The following is a 22442-nucleotide window of genomic DNA, read 5'->3' as shown; positions in this document are numbered from 1 at the left end:
TATAAACAATTCACACCTAGTTAAAGCACAGTTTTTATTAGAGTATTTTTTTTACATTTTGGTTTCACCATGTATAAAAAATGGCAGCGTTTTATACATAGTTGGCATAACATTTGGGGCAAATGACCTATTGTTTGGCTTATGTCTCTGACTGTTTATTCTCTTATTTCTCATAATGGCTTGCTTGATTTTAATTAACACAACTCTGGTCCTCATGATGACCAACACCAGTAGCACACGCCAAAGGCAATCAAAAGCCTAGAATCAGGACTAGATACTGAAAGCTATCATACCTGCAATAAAGAAGTGTCACCTGACTAATGTCAGAAACATTTGTCCCAAATGTTATGGCGTGCTGAAATTGGGGGGGCATGCGTAAAAAGTGCTGCAATTCCTACACGGTGAATCCTACATATAATAATACATATAACAATACTCTTTAATAAAAGCTGAAAATCACTTTAACCATATGTGAATTCATTGCAAATCTAAAATTGTGGAGTATAGAGCCAACGCAAGAACGAAAAAAAAAGGACGCGGTTTAAACACCAGCTAAGCGCACTGCTATTGACCAAGGAAGGCTTGCTGCCTTTTTATTGCATCCAAGAACTAAAAAACATACATAAACAACAAGAAGTACAACAATATTCACCACGGGAGAAAAAACAGACAAAAAGATCCGAAACAAAAAACTCATGAACTGCTGGATGCAGGAGAACCGACTCAAACCTTCCAGCGGGTCTTCCAAAGTGCCATCATCAGGACTTTTCTGCTCTTCAGCAAGTGAAATGCATGCTCAATTGGATTAAAGAGCGTGGTCTCGGAGCGCTTCCGAGCGAACTCCTTTGCAATCAGAAAGCAATCGACTCAACAAAACAAAAACACTCATCCGCTGTGCAAAACTCTAGGTATGATGGGACGCTTTCGCACTGAATCGTGGGGCAGTATATTGTTTGCAGCATTAGCTACTAGGTAGTTGGAAACAATGAGATAGACAACATCCTACGGAGGTGCCTGGAGGCAGCCCGTTGTCTTGTCAAATGCATCAACACGAGATTTTTGTTTTCGAGATGCAGCCTATTTTGCTCATATACGGAACACTGGTACACCATCCAGGGAATCGCAACCCATACAATAATCCATACTAGCAGCTGCTCTATTTGCGATACTTTGCTTTTTTTCTCAAAAGAAGAAGATGCATTTCTCGCACCAAAACGACCAAAGAGAGAACAGTTAGCTCGCATGTGCAGTTTGTTTCCAAGTTGTGGTCCGCTGTTAAATAATGCGGTGTCAACAATAAAAGGTGTGAACACAAAAAAAGGTGTGAACACAAAACGAGAAAAGTCAAAGTTCTCTGTTCTTTAATTTTATTTATTATTCAATGAATAAAAAAGCTAACATTTATATAGGTATAGTTGGTAGCTAGCTAGCAGAGCTAGCGCCTAAAACCATGCACCATCAGACAATGTAGCAGTTTTACCATTTCTATGGACTTAATAGGATACATTACTTTTCTGTACTAGTTAAAATAGTGATTTAACCTACTTGCCCAATATTAAATCATACATTTAGTTTCTTTGCAGACGGAGTAGAACGAAGGAAAACTTGTATAATCAACGAGCTGTCCAAGAGCCCCAGTAGCTCGCCGTGATCGTATAGTGGTTAGTACTCTGCGTTGTGGCCGCAGCAACCCCGGTTCGAATCCGGGTCACGGCAGGATGAAAATCCTGAAACGGCAGCGGGGCTCAGTTTTTTCTTTTTCTTTCATTAACTGAAAAAACAACTACAAATATATGGCAGTTATGAGAGCAGTTATGAACAGTACTCGACTCACCCGCTCGTGCTCCCCTTACGCTGTCTATGATTGTGTCTGCATGATTCTTGGGGAGATGAAGTACAGGCCTAATATAGTTAATCTGACATGCGAAGGTGCTTCTCTGCACTTTGACAAGTGCACTTTTAGTCACTTTTTAAGTTTACACAAATATGGTGATTCCTGCTGAAGAGTCAAGTCCATCTTGATATTATAACTCCTGAATATGTGTTGAGTTACATTAATGGCATTTGGCAGACGCTCTTATCCAGAGCGACGTACAGCGAGTTGAATAGTTGGATTAATACAAACTCAAAAGTCTGCAAGGCACTGCAAAATATGTCAGCATTAAAAAAAGATGGCAATACTGTTAAATGGATTAAATGTAGGCCTATTCATAATGTTATCATGAACTGTAAAATTACAGACGTGTGTTTCTCAAGATTTTTGACCGACTAGAGACTGTAAAAATACAGACTGAATATATATCACGTGGCTGCAAGGTTGCTGAATGATGTCATTGTGTACCTTCATATCCCGGGGTGCTATAGCGTGTGTGGCGACAGGCGGAGACAAAAACACAGCTGTGTGATTTACTTTGAGACATAGCTGGCGAGCAGTATCCGAGTCTTTTGAAGTAAAATAAAGTACGTTAACAGTTACACATTGTCCGCGCAACACGGATTCCTTGCTATGGCAGCCGAGGATGAAAGGGCGGTAGTTCGTGTCAGAGTCAAGGTGAGTAATATGTGCAAATTCTGTCTAGGCTCCACAGTTTATGTACCCTACAAAACAGGACATTGAGTGCTTGGTTTGAGACTGGATATACCTATTTATTTGTAGCGTGATCGATTTCCTATCTGGGGGGGTCGTACTTCTACAGGCTACTAGCTAGCCAGCTAGTTAAATAATTAGTGACACTCATTCCAGTTCCAGCTGTTCCATCGACACTGTCTTTATTGCACATCTAACTGCCTTCGCTGTCTCCAGCACTGGACTGCCACATAAGCAAAAAGAAACCGGACACAGTTCACTAGCTAGCAACACTAGCTACCCTTCACAGCAATAACTAGTATAATCTACCTTTCCTCCGCTTACAATTAAATAACTATCGACCAGGTAAAAATGCATTGTTTATGCACTCTCGTCTTGAGATAGGCTAGTTCCGTAGCTCTTATGCATTTATTACGCTTACTTGTGGATTGTTCTACGGTGTTGTAATTTACCGATTGGTCATGTAGTTATTACATTCGTATATGTTGCCTTTCCAAATCCAATAAATTGTGACTCGCATCGGGTTAACTTTCTGATTACAGAAGGACAAAAAGGCTGAGACGGCTATCCCACTGCTTATGCTGTTATTAATGGCGAACTAGATACCCTTAACCTGTGGCTCCAGTCAGAATAATTATTGTACGAATACAATTATTGATTAGGCTTCTACTACTCATGTGAGGTTATGCGCAGAGCTGCTCAGTTGTGTGCAGTGGGAGTTTACACAAAGCCAGTGGTTACAGTGATGGATCCTTTTTCCTTTCACCCCGTTACCCTTGTCTACTTCACTCGTCTGTTTTCCTGAACTTCACGAGCAGACGAGAAGTGGGGAGGAGGGGTAAAGGAGGAGGAAACACGGAAATGGGACATACGTTACTGTTACTGTAGTGTACAGCAGAATAGTGGGAGTGTAGTTACTCTGTATAATACAGCAGAACAGTGGGGTGTAGTTACTCTGTATAATACAGCAGAACAGTGGGGTGTAGTTACTCTATAATACAGCAGAGCAGTGGGGTGTAGTTACTCTACATATGGCAGAACAGTGCGAGAGCAGTGGGAGTGTTGGTACTCTGCACTGTTGTAAAGTGATCATTGGCCTTTTCTGTTGTAGAAGTGCGAGGGGGCGTTGGCAGCAGAGAGCCGTTCGTTTGCCGTTGACCCTCAGATCACCTCCCTGGATGTGCTGCACCACATTCTCATCCGAGCGTTTGAGCTCAACAGGTGAGTGTGGGGGAGGGGCCTGGCCTGGAAGACTGGGGCGAGGCAGGAGGGGTAGAGTTCATGTTTCACTATGGGGAGCACACACACACAGACACACACACACACGCACAAGCTACATACTGTCCCCATGCACACCCTGCACAAGCATACACACTCTTTTTACACTGCCCCTCTGTCTCCCATCAGGAAGTCTAATTTTGTGGTGAGTTACCTGTGCCGGCGCCATGGTGACAGTAACCAGGGTGATGGAGAGGTGTACCTGTCCCTCCTGTCAGACCTGGACCTCGACGCCGCGTTTGCCCACTCAGCCGAACCCTGCCTGTTCTTAAAGATGGACGTCAAACCAGCAGAGGACAGTGAGAGAATTTTAACTGTACTCCTACAAGTTACACCTTTGTGGTGTAAGACCGCAGATCTATGATTTGAATGTTCTTAATTGGACATTCTAATGCTGATGTGATCACTAAAGGTGATTGACAGCAATTTAGTTCCAGAACACCTTTTCAAACTCTACCTTAAACCTCCCTCCTGATTTCCCCCGCCCCCCTTTCTGATATCCCTATCCTTGTCTAAACCCCCCCCCCCCGCCAAAAAAAAATAAAAAAATAAAATAAAATTGCACTTTATGATGACTATATGTTTAGAACAGCACTTCCTATGTTTTTCCTAGTTATGGATGTGATGCTTTGACTTGTGGAAGAACCTATGCACTTGTAAGTCGCTTTGGATTAAAAGCGTCTGCCAAATGACTAAAATGTAAATGTAAAATGAACTCTGCAGGGTCTTTGAGGTAATTCTTTGTAGACTGTAGCCTGGCCACCTGTTTTTGTGGCTAACTACTGGTGCGGCAGACATGCAGTGTAGACACTGTAGTTCTGTTCGTGAAGTCTTCTGTGGACAGTAGTCACTCACACATCCATGCTTGCCTCCTGAAGAGTGCTTCTGATGTGACGGATAGGTGTTTTGGGGGTTCGTCTTCATTATGGCGAGACCTCTTTGGTCAGAAACTGTAGAGGTCTTCCTAGACCTATCAGGCCCTTTTGTGATTATTGAGCTCACCCGTGCTCTCTTCCTTTTGATGATGATGATGTTCCAAACAGTTGAATTTGCTAAGCCTAAGGGTTGCCTGGTAAGCCTATGTCTAGGACAGTTTTTTTGTATTATTTCTCATACTGCCTTCCTTAGCTTGTCAGAACTCCAATAATTCCAAAGGCAATCAGAAGCATAGAATCAAAATTAGATACTGAAATCTCTGTTATACCCATGCTAAGGAAGCAAATGAACACATCTTTAAGTCATTTATTGACTTAGCATGATCCAAACGCTTTAGATATCTTAATCAATAGGCTCTCTCAATTATACTGAGCACCAAAGCAGTCCGATGGTTTAAAAACTTCTTTCTGACAGGTGACAGAGCATGCAGATGGTCAAAAATCATCCTGTGAATGTACTTCCCAGGGTGTACCACAAGGGTCTATTCTAGGTCCAGTGCAATTTAGCATTCATATAAGTGACATTGATTCAGCTGTGAAGAGCTCAACAACTCATCTACATCCAGATAACACAATCCGATACTCCTGTGCTGAGTAGAGCTGTCTTTTAACTCTATTCAGGTTACTCTCCATGGGTTGAAACTGGTCTTAAATCAGATAAAAACAAAGATCATGTATTTTTCTAGACCATGCTCCTAGATATATTTACAGTAGATGGGGAAAATTATTGAGCAAGTCTCTCCTGTTCATATCTGGGAATTTGGCTGGATGAAAAGCTCTGTTTTAAAATGCATATTGAGAATCTTGTTAAAAAGCTCAAGTTTGAGGCTTTATTTTTTAGAAACAAGCACTTGCAAGAAGGAAATTGGTTCAAGCCACCGTTCTGCCTGTGATTCATTATGGTGACATTCTTTCCATGCATGCATGTGCTTTCACTCTGCAGGTTATTGACACAGTGTGTCATGCTGCCTCATGTTTCATTATGAATGCCAGATTTCTTACTCACCACTGTATTCTGGCCTGACGTCTCTAGTTCACCGCAGGCCTGACGTCTCTAGTTCACCGCAGGCCTGACGTCTCTAGTTCACCGTGGCTCCATTGGTACACTTTTTTATTTTAGCCACAATCAATTCCCCTCCAAGGAATCGCCACCTTAGGGTGGTGGAGGGGTTTGTGTGATCCGGGGAGCTAGGTTGTTGGGGGCACTGTTAGCCCCCAGTAGGGTCTCCCAAGGCAAATTGGTCCCGGGGGAGGGGCTAGACTAAGAGCGATTCAAAGACTCCATGATACGGCCACACAATGATCCAGTTACCTCGCTCGGAAAAGGGAAACCGGGGCCCCCTGCTGGAGCCAGACCCGGGAGGGGAGCTCGTCGGCGAGTGTCTGGTGGCCGGGCCTTATCCCATGGGGCCTGGCCGGGCACAGCCCAAACTGGTCACGTGGGGTCGCCGCCCTGTAGGCTCACCACCTGCAGGGGTCGGCATTGGAGTCGGGTGCTTTGCCCAACGGGCAGTAGGCAAAGGCGGGGATCCAGGCGTGCTGATCCTCGGCGTCGCAGACTGGTTCTGGGGACGTGGAACGTCACCTCTCTGGTGGGGAAGGAACCGGAGCTAGTGCAGGAGGCGGAGCGGTACCAACTAGATATAGTTGGGCTCACCTCCACGCACAGTACTGGTTCCGGAACCAAACTCCTGGAGAGGGGCTGTACTCTGTTCTTTTCTGGAGTTGCTCAAGGTGAGAGGCGCCGGGCGGGTGTGGGGATACTCACAAGCCACCGGCTGAGCGCCACTGTGTTGGAGTTCCACCCGGGGAACGAGAGGGTCGCCTCTCTGCGACTACGTGTCGCTGGGGGGAAAGCTCTGACTGTCATTTGTGCTTATGCACCAAACGGCAGTTCAGAGTATCCGGCCTTCATGGAGTCACTGGGCGGCATCCTGGAAAGGGTGCCACCCGGAGACTCCATAGTTCTGCTGGGCGACTTCAACGCTGGCAACGACGGAGAAACCTGGAGGGGGGTGATTGGGAGGAATGGCCTACCTGATCTGAACCCAAGTGGAGTTTTGTTATTGGACTTCTGTGCTGGTCATGGATTGTCGATAACAAACACCATGTTCGAGCATAGGGTAGCTCATAAGTGTACTTGGTACCAGAGCACCTTAGGCCAAAGATCAATGATCGACTTTGTGGTCGTATCATCAGACCTGCGGCTGTATGTCTTGGACACTCGGGTGAAGAGAGGAGCAGAGCTGTCAACTGATCACCACCTGGTGGTGAGTTGGATCAAGTGGCCGGGGAGGCTGCCGGACAGACCCGGTAAACCCAAACGTGTAGTGAGGGTGAACTGGGAACGTCTGGCGGAGGCCCCTTTTCGCGAGGTCTTCAACTCCCACCTCCGGAGGAACTTCTCATGCATCTCGGGGGAAGCTGGGGACATGGAGTCCGAGTGGGCCATGTTCAAAGCCTCCATTGCTGAGGCAGCAAGCAGGAGCTGTGGCCAGAAGGTCATCGGTGCCTGTCGGGGCGGCAACCCAAGAACCCGCTGGTGGACACCAGCGGTGAGGGAGGCCGTCAAGCTGAAGGAGGCCTTTCGGGCTTGGCTGGCCCGGGGGTCCCCTGAAGCAGCAGACAGGTACTGGGTGGCCAGAAGGGCTGCGGCTTCGGCAGTTGCTGAAGCAAAAACCCGGGTATGGGAGGAGTTTGGGGAGGCTATAGAGAAGGACTTTCGGTTGGCCTCGAGGAAGTTCTGGCAAACCATCCGACGACTCAGAAAGGGAAAGCAGGGCTTGCCTCAGGCTGTTTTCAGCAGGGGAGGAGAACTGCTGACCCGGACTGGGGATATTGTCAGGCGGTGGAAAGAGCACTTCGAGGAGCTCCTGAACCCGAACAACACGTCCTCTGTGGAAGAGGCAGAGCCTGAAGACTCGGGGGAATCTGCACCTATATCCCTGGCGGAAGTTGCTGAGGTAGTCAAAAAGCTCCTCAGTGGCAAGTCGCCGGGTGTGGATGAGATTCACCCTGAGATGCTGAAGGCTCTGGACATTGTTGGGCTGTCTTGGCTGACACGCCTCTTCAGTGTCGCGTGGAGGTCGGGGACAGTACCTGCAGAGTGGCAGACCGGGGTGGTGGTCCCCATTTTCAAGAAGGGGGACCGGAGGGTGTGCTCCAATTATCGGGGTATCACACTCCTCAGCCTGCCTGGGAATGCTTACTCTAGGGTGCTGGAAAGGAGGCTCCGACCGACGGTCGAACCTCGGATTCAGGAGGAGCAATGTGGCTTCCGTCCTGGTCGTGGAACATTGGACCAGCTCTTTACCTTGGGAGGGTTGCTGGCGGGGTCATGGGAGTTTGCCCATCCAGTCCACATGTGCTTTGTGGACTTGGAGAAGGCTTTCGACCGTGTCCCCCGGGGAACCCTGTGGGGAGTACTGCGGGAGTATGGGGTACCGGGGCCGTTGTTATGAGCCATCCGGTCCCTGTATAACCAAAGTGAGAGCTGTGTCCACACTCTCGGCACAAAGTCAAGCATGTTTCCTGTTGGTGTTGGACTCCGCCAAGGTTGCCCCTTGTCACCGGTCCTGTTTGTGGTATTCATGGACAGGATCTCAAGGCGCAGCCGAGGTGAGGAGAGTGTCCGGTTTGGTGACCTCAGAATCGAATCTCTGCTTTTTGCTGCTGATGTGGTTCTGCTGGCTTCATCGGACTGTGACCTTCAGCACGCACTGGAGCGGTTTGCAGCCGAGTGTGAAGCGGCCGGGATGAGAGTCAGCTCCTCCAAGTCCGAGGCCATGGTTCTCTGCCGGAAAATGGTGGATTGCTCCCTCCGGGTTGGGAACGAGTCTTTGCCCCAAGTGAAGGAGTTCAAGTATCTCGGGGTCTTGTTCACGAGTGAGGGTAGAAGGGAGCGTGAGATCGACAGGCGGATCGGTGCAGCGTCAGCAGTAATGTGGGCGTTGCACCGGACCGTCGTGGTGAAGAGGGAGCTGAGCCGGAAGGCGAAGCTCTCGATCAATGATCGACTTTGTCCCAACCCTCACCTATGGTCACGAGCTTTGGGTAGTGACCGAAAGAACGAGATCGCGTATACAAGCGGCTGAAATGAGCTTCCTCCGTAGGGTGGCCGGGCTCAGCCTTAGAGATAGGGTGAGGAGCTCGGCCATCCGGAGGGAGCTCGGAGTAGAGCCGCTGCTCCTTCACGTCAAAAGGAGCCAATTGAGGTGGTTCGGGCATCTGATCAGGATGCCTCCCGGGCGCCTCCCTTTGGAGGTTTTCCGGGCTCTTCCAACTGGGCGGAGACCCCGAGGGAGACCCAGAGCCCACTGGAGAGATTATATATCTCTCCTGGCCTGGGAACGCCTCGGGATCCCCCAGGAGGAGCTAGAATGTGTTGCTGGGGAGAGGGACGCCTGGAATACCCGGCTTTGCCTACTGCCACCGCGACCCGACTCCGGATAAGCGGGTGATGATGGATGGACAACCAATTATTTCCCTTTCTAACTGGAACACAAACTCTTCCATCTTGTGCTTTTACTGTACTTCTCCCTACCTTGACCAGAATTTGGAAAGATGGCTTTTAGTTCTTATGCCCCTTGGTCCTGGAACCAGTTCCCGAAGGAATAGACTATTTCATGCCTTTGGGTGATTTTAAGAGATTACTGCAAACCTTAAATAAATGTTGCATTTGTTTTACTTCAATTATCTATAATAATTATATTCATAATGTGTGGTTTGATTGATTTTCCTTTCTGTGTGTCTGTATGCTTTATGTGTAAATTCACTGCATCTCTTGGCCAGGGCTCCCTTGAAAAAGAGATTGAAATCTCAATGGGTCTCGCCAGCTAAAATAAAGGATAATAAACAAATCTGCACTGAAAGTTGAGAATCTGCACTTTAACCACATCTAAATGGTTTGACTACAATCTGAAATGGTGGAGTGTAAAGCCAAATCAAAAACGTCCAAAAATATTATGGAGAGCACTGTATTGCATTAACACACTCACACCCACAGCGTTTAAGTGACTATACTATGCTGATGTTTTTCTCAGGTCCCCTCTTGGAGGGCTGGGACATCATTAGTCCCAAGGATGTGATCAGCTCCGACCTACTGCCTGGGGAAAGGAGGGGTCTGGCTGCTGCTGCCCTTCCTTTCACCCAGTCACTGCTGTCTCAGGTGAGTGATGTGACTGATCCAGTCACTGCTGTCTCAGGTGAGTGATGTCACCGACCCAGTCACTGCTGTCTCAGGTGAGTGATGTCACCGATCCAGTCACTGCTGTCTCAGGTGAGTGATGTCACCGATCCAGTCACTGCTGTCTCAGGTGAGTGATGTCACCGACCCAGTCACTGCTGTCTCAGGTGAGTGATGTGACTGATCCAGTCACTGCTGTCTCAGGTGAGTGATGTGACTGATCCAGTCACTGCTGTCTCAGGTGAGTGATGTGACTGATCCAGTCACTGCTGTCTCAGGTGAGTGATGTGACTGATCCAGTCACTGCTGTCTCAGGTGAGTGATGTCACTGATCCAGTCACTGCTGTCTCGGCTGAGTGAGGTCACCCTCCCCAGGTGGGCCGTACTCTGTCGCGGGTGCAGCAGGCTCTGAGCTGGTCGTATGGGGAGGAGGTGAAGCCGTTCAAACCCCCTCTGAGTGACTCCGAGTTCCACAGCTTCCTCAACAGCCAGGGCCAGCTTTGCAACCCCGAGGAGCTTCGACTGCGCATTTACCATGGGGGTGTGGAGCCATCGCTGCGCAAGGTACACGGTGCTCACCACATACACACACACACGCAGACACACACATACACACGCACACATGCATGCACACATACACACACACGCACGTACACACATACACGCACACATGTGTACACACACACACACTCACAGTTTCTACTCGCAGAAGACACACGGCACACAGAACACAAGCACCACACGATAACTGTAGTACAGGTGACCGGCATTGTTTTGGTACTCTCGAATGTTGTGCTTTAAGTACATTTAAAAGAGAAGTCCTTCTGGATCACCCCCCTCTGTGCCCCGGGCCCAGGTGGTGTGGCGGTACCTGCTGAACGTGTACCCGGACGGGCTGACGGGCCAGGAGCGGATGGACTACATGAAGAGGAAGACCCAGGAGTACGAGCGGCTGAAGAGGGAGTGGCCGGCGCGCGTGGCCCCCGGCGACCTGGCCCTGATCAGGGGGAACGTGATGAAGGACGTCCTGCGGACGGACCGCACCCACCCGTACTACGCCGGCTCTGAAGACAACCCCCACCTCACCGCCCTGGCCAACCTGCTGACCACCTACGCCATCACCCACCCGAAGGTGTGCCCTTCCCCACACACGGCTCCACACACCAGACCCGGGTCAAATACATCGTTTTGGATTCAAGGTTATCTGCACTTTACCAAGCTTGTGTATTGGAACATATGAAATATGAAATACAAAACATGTAAACCCTCTTGGTTTGGCTCACTCGCACCAGGCAAGATCCCAAAACAATTATGACCTAGGTCTGCTCAACACTACCCCACTTATTGGTTTGCAATTAGTCTTAATTAAGCCTTGCTTAGAAATGCATAACACACGTGTCCTGTACAGTGAAAAGAGTACATCATGTAATGGGAACAAGGATCACCATGGCAACTTTTGTGTCATCACCAAGGGCAGAATCGACAGAGAAGTACTACATGGTTTAAGCCAGAATCTACTCCACACTGGTGCAGTAGAATCTTGGCAGGCCTTGCATTTGCCCCTTGGTGAGGGGCAAATCGAGGGTCGAGGGTCGAGGGGCTGATATTGCGTTTATTCACGTACATTTCTTACCGAATTGGCCACATCCAAACGGCCAAGGCACAACATCCGGTTTCTAATGGAGTCCCCCACGTGGCTAGGGGAAGTGCCGGAGGGTGCGAATGTTTAACCGACTGGACCACAGCCCAGGCGTAGCTAAGCGCACCTGCCTCGTTCCCCCTGCTGTCTCCAGGTGTTGTACTGCCAGGGCATGAGCGACATCGCGTCTCCCATCCTGGCCGTGATGGACCACGAGGCCCACGCCTACATCTGCTTCTGCGGCGCCATGAAGCGGCTGGAGGGGAACTTCGCGGCGGACGGCCGGCTCATGTCGCTGAAGTTCCGGCACCTGAGGCTGGTGCTGCAGCGGAGCGACCCGGAGCTGCACGGCCGCCTGGCGGCACGCGGCGCCCACGGCCTGCTCTTCTGCTACCGCTGGCTGCTGCTGGAGCTCAAGCGCGAGTTCCCCTTCCAGCACGCCCTGCGCATGCTGGAGGTCAGCTGGAGCTCCCTGCCCCCCGACCCCCCCGGAGTGGAGGTGCAGCTTCTGGGAGACGCGCCAGAGCCGGGGCCAGGGCCGGGCGGGGCCGCAGACCTGGGGGAGCCGGAAGAGCGTGGAACAAGTGGAGCAGACGGGTGTGCCCCGAAGGGGGAGGGGGTGGAGTGTAGGGGCAGAGGAGAGGGGGAGGGGGGCTCTCTTTCGGCAGCACCCCCTCCCTGTGAGAAGCAGCCCGGTTGTGGGGAGTTTAAGTACTACAGCGCCCATGCAGGGGACGACTCTGGCCTGGCCCTGCCCCCGGTGGGCGGACAGCCTTCTGAGGAGCGTGGGGGCAAAGAAGGTGAGGGAGCATCACGCGTCACTCCCCCTCTGGCAGAGTTTGGTGAGTGTGGTCTCCCTACCGGCCACACGGGGGCGCCGCTCTCCCCCCCCTCCCCGCCGAACACGCAAGCCGCGCCCAGACTTCAACACACCCCCTCTGCTTCACCAACCAATAGGAGACCGGCGTCGCCAAATAATCCCTCTGCCGGACACGCCTTTACACTCTCAGCATCCAATGGGACGGCAGCCGCCTCCCCAGCCACGCCCACGGAGAGCGGTGTCTCTGTGGGCGGGGCCCCGGCCCCCTTGCAGGGGGTCCGTGGCACGCCCCCCGCCCTGCCCCCTCCACAGGAGCTGGGGTGCGGTCACCCCTTCATGCTGTTCCTGTGCGTGTCGCTGCTCCTGGAGCAGCGGGCTCACGTCATGCGGGGTGACCTGGACCATAACGAGCTGGCCATGCACTTCGACCGGCTGGTGCGCCGGCACAGCCTGGCCCCCGTGCTCCACCGCGCCCGGGCGCTGTTCGCCGACTACCTGCAGAGCGCGGTCTGGAGCCCGGAGGGCCCCTCCGCCCCGCCCTCAGGTCCCACCTCTCCCAACTCCACCTACAGGCTGACCCACACCGTGCCGTCCCAGCCCTCGCCGTGCCCCCCGCCCTCCTGAGCAGAGGGACCGGAGCCTGGAGCCCCGTGGCTGAGGCAGACGACTGGGACCCGGTGGAGACGCCATGAGAACGGCACAGCCATTGGGCCCTTGAGCAAGGATCGTCCCCTGCTTAGTCTAATCATCTGTAAATCGCTTTGGATAAAAGTGTCAGCTAAAATGCACCACACTGATGCACCACACATGCACACGTACAGTACAGACACGTATGCAGTATCTCAAGCGTGTCTGTGTCTTATTGCGTCACTATTTGCTGTTGGCCTTGCAAATGACAAAATGATGGTAGCTACGCTCAACCACACCGTTTTCTCCACCATGCACACACAAAGCAAGCCGAAATCACTGAATGCTCACATCCACCAAGCACACACTGCTTCCAACTGTGATCTCCGACTCTTTCCTGATGGATGATGTCACTAGACACTGCAACTCTCCTGATGCTGTGTGTGTGTGTGTGTGTGTGTGTGTGTGTGTGTGTGTGTGTGCCACTGTGATCACTGTGCACGTCTATTCTGATCCTGTGTGTCTCGATTGTGTGTAGCTCCTGTCTCCTGGAAAGACCCTGTATGTGCTTCACTGTGATTAGACAAACTGCGCATTTAGGGCCGAGACTAGTGCGCATTTCCTCACTCATTTTCAAAACAACCACCAGCCGAGCACCTCACCTGGGCTTGTCTGAGCACTTTAAAAATAACCACCAGCCGAGCACTTCACTTGGGCTTGTCTGAGCACTTTAGCCTGACACAGGCTTTCATTGTAGTGTTTCCACCGGGAGATTACTGGACTGCTTCACAATTCATATTGAGGTTGACGAATCATACCAGATCCTGGAATCAAGACTATTCAACTTCTGTGTTTATAAAATGTCTGTTTTGAACAAATATGTGGCCTTCATACATGTGTTGAAGCATTATTTGTTGCTGCTCATTTCTGTACAGACAATAATAATAATGTCCATGTTCTGAATATCTCTGACTCACCATACTTATTTTTTGAAGTTTAATCTGTGAACACATATTCAGATTTTTTATTTCGGTGTGGGCCTGCCTCCTGCCAGCCAGGCCTGGGTCAAATGCATAATTGTTTTGGATTCAAATACTTTTCTATGCTTTACTACGCTTGTGTATTGGAACCTATGAAAAATGCAAACCCCACTGGTTCTCTTGGTTGGATCAATCGAGCACAGGAAAGTATTTTAATCCAGAACAATTCCGTATTTGACCCAGCTCTGTTAGAAGCCCCGCTTTAAGGTTTCTGCCGTGGTTTGATGGGGGTAAAAAAGTGGCATTTCTGTAGAAAGAATTGTTCTGGTTTCATTCTCTCACAGCTTACTAACAGCTCAAGTCATTTGATAAATTGCTTCTTTTAGGCAGGGCAATGTTACAAAGAGCGGCCGTGTACTGGCCAGAATAACCACACGTGTTGCAGTGTTGCTGTTGCTCGACATGTTGCTGCTCTGTGGAGTAAGAACTGCAGATCACGTGAATTTTCGCCACCAGCAAGAGCAGCTGCAGCACGGTCTTTATTCCAGCGGAATATACCTTCCAACAGATATATCTGAAAATTTAAACTATTGGCGCTGTTCCCTGTGAAAACCAAAAGAGGCCAATACATTACATAAAGAAACACAACAGTGAAGCACAATACATTACATAGAGAAACACAGTGGAAAAATTAGTATTATGTTAATTGCAATGAAATAAACAAACAGTAATGACAGTAATGACAGGTGTGGTATATTCTGCAAAGACAAACCTGGAATAAATCTGGCCAGGTGGCAGTGAAAGGACTCCAGCGACGTTGAGCCCCTGGCACACCTATAGGTTTTCAGGGCAATTCCACCCTTGGTGACCGTCCCCGTTTCTGTGTAGAGCTCTACATTTGGGAGGTCCTGAATGCAGCCAACATGTCGCTTCTGGACCCGCCACAAGTGCATCATCCGCACAGTGTCGAAGAGCAGAACACCCATGGAGTCTTTGCCCTTGTCCCCAATAAGCTCTCCTATGAGCATGTCCACGAGGCTGATGGTGTTGTCCGTCCCTCGTGTCCTTCTCTTACAGTGAAGCGCCAGCTCTGCCTTGGAGATGTGCTTGTCCACTTCTGCATCCATCAGAACAGGCCAGCCTTCTTGGGTCAACCGCTCCCTTTTGGCCCTTCGCAGTTGGGCAAGGTCCCCAGCGTCCCATTCAAAAATGCACGCCGACAGCCTCGCCATGAAGATGGGATACAGCTGGTGGGCATCCGTTGTGACCCCTCCAGCCAGACGTCGGATGAAATGCCAGATTTCAAGGCGGATAATTACATTTGGCCAGCCACTAAACCTCTGCTTCAGCTTCGTGTCTCCCGCCTCCTTGCAGCAGTGGGAGTCCACATACAGCAGAGTCGGAGGAGCAACACCTGCCCTCCTGTATCGCTCCACCAACCCCGCTGTCATCGCATCAATTCCACCGCCTTCGTCTGCTGTCAGGACACTAATCAGTACCTGACCGATTTCACTGCCCATGGACGTCAGCCACTGGGCCGTCCCCTACGCTGGCCCACTCAATTTCTTTGTGATCTGAATGAAACAAATTATACACATAGAAAACAAACAAATAATCATCATTATAATTATCAAAAAATCCTGAAAAATGGTGATCAAACAATAACAAAATGATATCAACGATACATTTCAAATGAGTGTGCGTTTATAAATACAGATCAGACCCTCTTGGTGGAATCCATTTTTAAAACTGACCCATAAGTGGAGGTGAGGGCTGCCTTGATGTCCTCCAGCCTGGTGAGGATGTCCTTGCTGTACACAGTGAGGAGCCACTTGTAGCTTGGCACTGGCACAGGTGGTGGAGGTTCCTGAAACGTCAGCTGTTGGAGGCCGGGTTTGTTTAGAAACCCCATACACTCTGAGGTGTACCGACTGACCCGCTGTAACCACTCCTCACTGTGGTTCTCTCTCAGTTGACCTATGAGCCGCACCGGTCCATTCCCCAGGGTCCTCTCACGCAACAAGCGAATGACACGTATGTCACAGGCAAGTCTGAAGAGGAAATCAATTCAAGTATCATTTTCAGGGACGCTTTTTGAAATAAATACTGTCAAAGGTCATAAAAAGCTCATACGCAAGTGAATATGAGGGCAAAATAATGACTTGCGGGTGAGGATGACCCTGAACTGGGACCGATGGGCCAGGTCTAACTGCTGCAGCACGGTGTGTCCCCAGGACAGGTAGCTGGACCTACACCTGGTGCAGATAAGGGTCTCTGTGACCATATTGTAGTGGTTGTCGATGTCCAGCACTTGCCGCACCCTCCTGTGCAGTCCACCACCACACAACTGATGCCCGGCACAGGCAGGGCTGGTGCACTGGAGGCGTAGCTTCCACAGCCTATAGGGCATCCAGACCAGGAGCCGGTGGGAGAAGAACCTGTCTGGAGTGGGAGCCTGATGGTATAAGACAGTTGGAGGTGGGGGGTGGTACCACAGCTGTAGACTGTCCTTCAGCTCCAGCTTGCCTTTGCTATTCCCCCGAAACACGGCTTCAGCCACCCACTTCTGGTCCTGCTGCAGCAGTCTGCGGCCAGAGCAATGGCAGTTCCACCGGGTCTGCAGGCTAGGTTGAGACCATAAGTTTACACAACATGAAACTGCTTTGAACGACAAAATGTGTATATTTACACATGCTGGGGTTAGCACTTACTGCAATAGTGTTGGGGTTAGCGCTTACTGCAATAGTGCTGGGGTTAGCGCTTACTGCAATAGTGCTGGGGTTAGCGCTTACTGCAATAGTGCTGGGGTTAGCGCTTACTGCAATCGTGCTGGGGTTAGCGCTTACTGCAATCGTGCTGGGGTTAGCGCTTACTGCAATCGTGCTGGGGTTAGCGCTTACTGCAATAGTGCTGGGGTTAGCGCTTACTGCAATAGTGCTGGGGTTAGCGCTTACTGCAATAGTGCTGGGGTTAGCGCTTACTGCAATAGTGCTGGGGTTAGCGCTTACTGCAATAGTGCTGGGGTTAGCGCTTACTGCAATAGTGCTGGGGTTAGCGCTTACTGCAATAGTGCTGGGGTTAGCGCTTACTGCAATAGTGCTGGGGTTAGCGCTTACTGCAATAGTGCTGGGGTTAGCGCTTACTGCAATAGTGCTGGGGTTAGCGCTTACTGCAATAGTGCTGGGGTTAGCGCTTACTGCAATAGTGCTGGGGTTAGCGCTTACTGCAATAATGCTGGGGTTAGCGCTTACTGCAATAGTGCTGGAGGTGGCACCCACAGCACTGGTGCTGGCTGCGGTGTCCACTTTGGCTGGTGGATGACCCTGCAATATATGTACAAAGATATACAACACATAATATTATACAGCCTTCCAAATGTTAATTTCGACACACTGATATTGAACCTATTGCATTCTATCTGTACAATTTGAAAATGTGGAAATGTGGGATAACTTGTGAAATCCACACGAGCAGGTGTGATATTTCCCCCAAAGACTGGCCTGCCCCTTCGACTGAAGTGGGCACTTTTCTATCTGTAACCATGAAGAATAACTATGATGCTATTTTGTGTATGGCGTCACATCTCCAAGTAACCAGAATTCAATTTATAACTATCAACATTGCATTTAATAGTTAGGTTATCTGCTAGTTGTATCATTTACCTTCTGGTATAGTTTGTGCCACCTCTTCTGTCGAGGAGCAGGTCTGTTGCCCTCTCCAGAAGGCCACACTCCTGAGCTGGCAAACCTCAGGCGTGCTAGCCATTCCCCATCACCCATCGCTTTGTGTGACTTAGACATGTTGTCCAACTGACATGATACAGAACACAGTGAATTGTCATTATAATAAAAAACATAAGACAAACAACACAAGAATAACACAAATCCGCACTGCCATTATAGTCATACCCAATGAGATAAGAGGGCCTATGGATAAACTACAAAAACACGACTGACACACTTAACAGTTTCAATGAAACCTCTGGGTCTCTAGGGATATTTTAACCATGTTAAGCTGCCACACTTCCACACTTGCACATGACATGATCTCCATGTATTTAACATAGGTTCAGCGTACTTTTACTCCTCAATACTGGCCATAGCATTACAGTTAAGCAGTGCTAGCTCGATGCTAACCTTAGCTATGCTAATTTCTATGACCACAAATGTGTAAAATGCTTACCTTAATAATTACACATTGTCACAGAACGCTGGAAAATACTATTCAAACTACTAATATAGCTACAGTAATTATATATATTTGGTATTTATTCATCAAAAACATGTATTAGCTGAAAGCATCTAGCTTCCCAAACTAGTAGCACCAGTCTAGGTAACCTTAATGCTAATCGTCGACAAAGTAGCTGCCGCTTAACAAAGTTGACGTAAGTATTTGAATTGTGACGGCTGAGAGTTTACTTGTGTTAATCTCGCGTATTAAACAAAAACAAACCTGTTCGTCTTGATCGATCAACGGCTGTGCTGTCAGTAGTGCTTGTTCTAAAATTTCCCTCGGGATGAATAAAGTATCTATCTATCTATCTATCTATCTATCTATCTATTTTATCTATCTATCTATCTGTGCCTACCGCTTCACTGTCAAAACAACTTTGACAACAAATGACGTGACGTAGCACGTGGAGTTCGAAAGGCTGACCAAGTGCAGTGATTGGACGCTTGAGAGAAATGCTGAAAGTGTGCAGTGATTGGACAGCAATACCTGGTTATTTCATTGGGGAACCAAATCTAGAACTCGGTATGCGGTTGGCGCTTGAAACCTAGATCTAGGAATGTGATTGGATCCGCCGTACAGACTTTCGCCTGCCCCGTCTGGCACAAACAATCATTCCATGGTCAAAGTCACTTAGATCACATTTCTTCCCCATTCGGACTTTTGGTCTGAACAACAGCTGATCCTCTTGACCATGACTGCATGCTTTTATGCATTTACTTGCTGCCCCATGATTGGCTGAATACCTATTTGCATTAACAAGCTGGTATACAGGTCTACCTAATAAATTGCTCACTGTGTGTATGCTTACAATGCTTGAAATACATGAACATTGTATGTAATTGAATTGCCCTGCTTTTACCTGCTGTCGCTGCTTTAGGTTTTAGTGCTCGTAGTTGCCCCCTGGAGGTGAAACCTGATATTTGTGCCATAGGGCGAGGGGTCCTCGCGGCTTCAAGGCAGCAGATGGCCCCTACCCGCCATATCTACTCGATCTCTGGTAACTCTATTCATATTTAGTGAGTTTGTCAAATTCAGGCTCACATTTTTAGAACAGTAAAACAAGAAATAATTGGGGAAAAAATGTGTTGTATGCTTTCATACGACCAAAATGCCGAAACCCGGGATCGAACCAGGGACCTTTAGATCTTCAGTCTAACGCTCTCCCAACTGAGCTATTTCGGCTGGTGGTAAGGTTCTTCTGGTTAGGTCTTTTTTTTTTATATCTGAATTCTTACTGTTGACTATAAGTTGTTTTGAGAAACCGAAATAAGTTACTGCACTAAAAGCTGCTATCGGTCACAAAAAGCAACAGTAACAGTAATAACGTTAGTTACTGTGTTTTCTGCCTTTTCGTTGTATGAAGTTATTTCTACTTCATAATCTAACTTCACTTTTAAACTTAATTTAACTATTATTTTAGTTACCGTCGCTAACTCGACTGTCATTTACAAGATTAATTCCGTTAAAGACGCATTTTTTACTGCTGGACTGCAAGGACCGCATGGTTGGAAGGGTTGAATGCCCAAAGCAACCTAATGCCTAAATACGTACCGATTGGATTTTTGCATTGTAGCTAACTCACAGTAGTCAGCTGTAACACATGCAGTTCTTTTTATTTCTTAAATATTTTTCAAAATATTTATACATATCAATTTGCTACATCATTTTTAGAAATACTGGCCCTACTACGTACCTAGTTCAATAGACACACTAGGAACACTGCATCACGTTCGGGCCAGTGGCGCAATGGATAACGCGTCTGACTACGGATCAGAAGATTCTAGGTTCGACTCCTGGCTGGCTCGACTCTTTTCCCCTTTACCTTAACATCGCCGAAGTAGCAGTGAGTTGCTGTAACTTTTAACCCTTTTCCGTGACGAAGAATAATCCAGCCAATCAGAGCTCTTATATCCCCAACCAAAAAACTGCAAGGACACATTTTTAGCCACCAGATGGCAATGTATGTCTATATGTGTGAAGGAGAAGCACGTTTCTGTGAAAACTGAAAATGCTGCACTGGGTGGTGGGGTGACGCAACGCCACTCCGGATGACAGATAGGACTTCACTGTCAATCACAGACTGGAGGCTGTCAGTGTCAATCACAGACTGGAGGCCGTCAGTGACATAAGGACATTGAGCATGGAACCACAACAATGATCAGTGTTTGCTTACAGAAGAGAGTTTCAGTGCAGTTCCTCAGACCTAACAGCATATGCAAAAGAGGAAGCTCTGTAATGTAAACCCATGCATTCAAATATTTGGTGTATTGCACCTGCTCTTTATAGCAACCAAGATTACCCTTATCAGAAAAATACCTTACAGAATTCCTGCGTGTAGATTTTGTAAAAACAAGCACTAAAACTGGGAGCACATCACATTCACAAATGTACAAGTCACCAGTAAGTATTAGCCTTCAAGTTTCAAGTTAACGTGTTCAGAATCAAGCAAGTCAGGTCAATTCCCTGCTAAAAGTCAAGCAAGACAAGTCAATTCATCGCTCAGGTCAAGCAATACACAAGTAATCTGCACAGTTGCCACCTTTAATGCAGTCCCTAATTCTGACAGTAGATGATGTCACTTTGATTGTATGGAATTAAAGTTTAATAAAACACCAATAATAATGGGTCATGACATGTTCAGTTTTATTTTCGAACTACTGTCCAGCTACTTTGAAGTTCAAACTACTTCAGCATGCTTAAACATTACTGCATCTTGCTGATGATTCACTTATATTAATTTGACAATTTGCAGAAATTAAGTCAATTGACCGCTTATGATGTTTAGCTTGCATTCATAAGGTAGGCCTAAATACTGCTTGATATGGTAGCTATGTTTTCTATGGCCTTGCAAAGATGAAAGTGGAATAAAATAACCAGAAACACAATTTGACGCACTTAGTATGTTAAATCATTCATGATCAGTCCGCTACATTGTGATAGCCTCAGGTAATGAATACCAAGTAAAAGTCAAGTCTTTTAAATTATAGAGAATGAAGTCGCAAGTCCTAAAATCTCACTTGAGTCAAGTGATGTGGCCTCTGCTGAAAACAACAGTGGGATATAGTTGGGATATCAATAAAAAGTATTGCCTACCTTGGCAGATTGCCTGAGTAACATTTTTCATAGAAAAACAAAAACCAAATCACTTTCAGGTTTTCCGGAGAGAAAGCAGTATTTTAAGTGCGTGTATTAAACCAAAGTGACGCACTTGACAATGTGGTATAAAGCATTTTGGCTTTACGAATGGTCTTTAATTAGCTCGTGAAAAGCCGATCTAGTCCGTGAATACATTGGAATACTGAAGCTGCAGCCTGTAGCTTTGACTTTCTGACTTTCGGTACATATTGCGTTTTGGGAGTAAGTTAACGTTACTCATTTCATTAAGTGTTGCATCCCATAAGAATGCATACGAGGAAATACCTATACGAATCCAACCAAATATTGCATGATTAAAACAACAATGATTAAAACAAGCCAGCGACGTGTAAGTTATTATTTGATTGTATTTCTACTGTAGCAGTTGTTCAGGAAAAATAAACTGGCAATATCTGTCTTCTGGAAAATCACCAAAACGGGGCTTACCTCCCTAACTTCATTAGCTAGCTACCGTAAAGTTGGTTTTGAAACAGCTGGTAGCTAGTTGACCAGTTACTAACTGAGTTAGACCAGTTCCATACTTAACATGGTTTCAGCAGCTCAAGCTGTTTACTGGTATTTCAACACCAGGGTAGTCTAAAAACTAAAATAAGTTAAGTTTACAGTAGGCTATGTAAGTCACATGTTAGCTATCCAGCTAGAGCAGGGGTCGGCAACCCTGGTCCTGGAGAGCCGCAGGGTGTGCTGGCTTTCGTCTCCACCTTAAAATAAGCAACCGATTGAGACCCAAGAAACCAGCTGAGGTGAGTTAACTGTGTAATCAACGGCTTTCATTGATCAATTAATGCCACGTAACAACGAAAGCCAGCACACCCTGCGGCTCTCCAGGGTTTCCGACCCCTGAGCTAGAGCTAACATAAGCGAAAGTAACGGTTTCGCATGTGGGTTTAATAGGGTAACAAGTCGGGCGAAATTGCGAACTCACTTTGTGAAATCGAAAATCCTGAGTTTATCAATATGTGGACAAACTGAGTTAACCAAGCACATAAAACAGGGCCCAGA

At 48.0% G+C, this 22442-nt stretch overlaps 2 protein-coding genes and 2 non-coding genes across 4 annotated transcripts; 3 read left to right on the top strand and 1 right to left on the bottom strand.

Moving 5' to 3' along the window:
- Positions 1–1644: 1644 nt before the first annotated feature.
- On the top strand, positions 1645–1716 carry trnah-gug (transfer RNA histidin (anticodon GUG)). The gene has a single exon. It is a non-coding gene; the product is annotated as a tRNA-His (tRNA).
- A 649-nt stretch (positions 1717–2365) lies between these two features.
- Positions 2366–13720, top strand: tbc1d25 (TBC1 domain family, member 25). Its single transcript, XM_061257465.1, has 8 exons — positions 2366–2551; positions 3699–3808; positions 3995–4164; positions 9843–9967; positions 10361–10549; positions 10842–11117; positions 11779–12208; positions 12293–13720. Exons 1-8 carry the CDS (start codon positions 2507–2509, stop codon positions 13066–13068), a joined length of 2121 nt encoding a protein of 706 aa, XP_061113449.1. The 5' UTR covers positions 2366–2506; the 3' UTR covers positions 13069–13720.
- Positions 13721–14192: 472 nt separating this feature from the next.
- LOC133138583 (uncharacterized) lies at positions 14193–19265 on the bottom strand. Its single transcript, XM_061257464.1, has 5 exons — positions 19259–19265; positions 17714–17789; positions 17303–17374; positions 15806–16675; positions 14193–15625 (listed from the first exon to the last, which is right to left on the bottom strand). The coding sequence occupies exons 1-4, from the start codon at positions 19263–19265 to the stop codon at positions 16168–16170; spliced, it is 663 nt and encodes a 220-aa protein (XP_061113448.1). The 3' UTR covers positions 14193–15625; positions 15806–16167.
- Positions 19266–20016: 751 nt separating this feature from the next.
- Positions 20017–20089, top strand: trnar-acg (transfer RNA arginine (anticodon ACG)). The gene has a single exon. It is a non-coding gene; the product is annotated as a tRNA-Arg (tRNA).
- Positions 20090–22442: the final 2353 nt, after the last annotated feature.

The sequence above is a fragment of the Conger conger genome, chromosome 10 (genome assembly GCF_963514075.1).
Source record: "Conger conger chromosome 10, fConCon1.1, whole genome shotgun sequence".
Classification (NCBI taxonomy): domain Eukaryota; kingdom Metazoa; phylum Chordata; class Actinopteri; order Anguilliformes; family Congridae; genus Conger; species Conger conger.
Note: the sequence above shows the minus strand (reverse complement) of the source record. Positions and strands in the feature narration are given on the sequence as shown.

Excerpts from the sequence above, each read along its gene's own strand:
- tbc1d25 (XM_061257465.1), top strand. The coding sequence starts at position 2,507 with ATGGCAGCCGAGGATGAAAGGGCGGTAGTTCGTGTCAGAGTCAAG. Across the intron at positions 10,550-10,841 it reads TGGAGCCATCGCTGCGCAAG|GTGGTGTGGCGGTACCTGCT; the intron begins GTACACGGTGCT and ends CCCCGGGCCCAG. Across the intron at positions 12,209-12,292 it reads GCCGGAAGAGCGTGGAACAA|CACCCCCTCCCTGTGAGAAG; the intron begins GTGGAGCAGACG and ends CTCTTTCGGCAG.
- LOC133138583 (XM_061257464.1), bottom strand. Across the intron at positions 17,375-17,713 it reads GGCACAAACTATACCAGAAG|GGTCATCCACCAGCCAAAGT; the intron begins GTAAATGATACA and ends CATATATTGCAG. Across the intron at positions 16,676-17,302 it reads CCACCTCCAGCACTATTGCA|CCTGCAGACCCGGTGGAACT; the intron begins GTAAGCGCTAAC and ends GTCTCAACCTAG.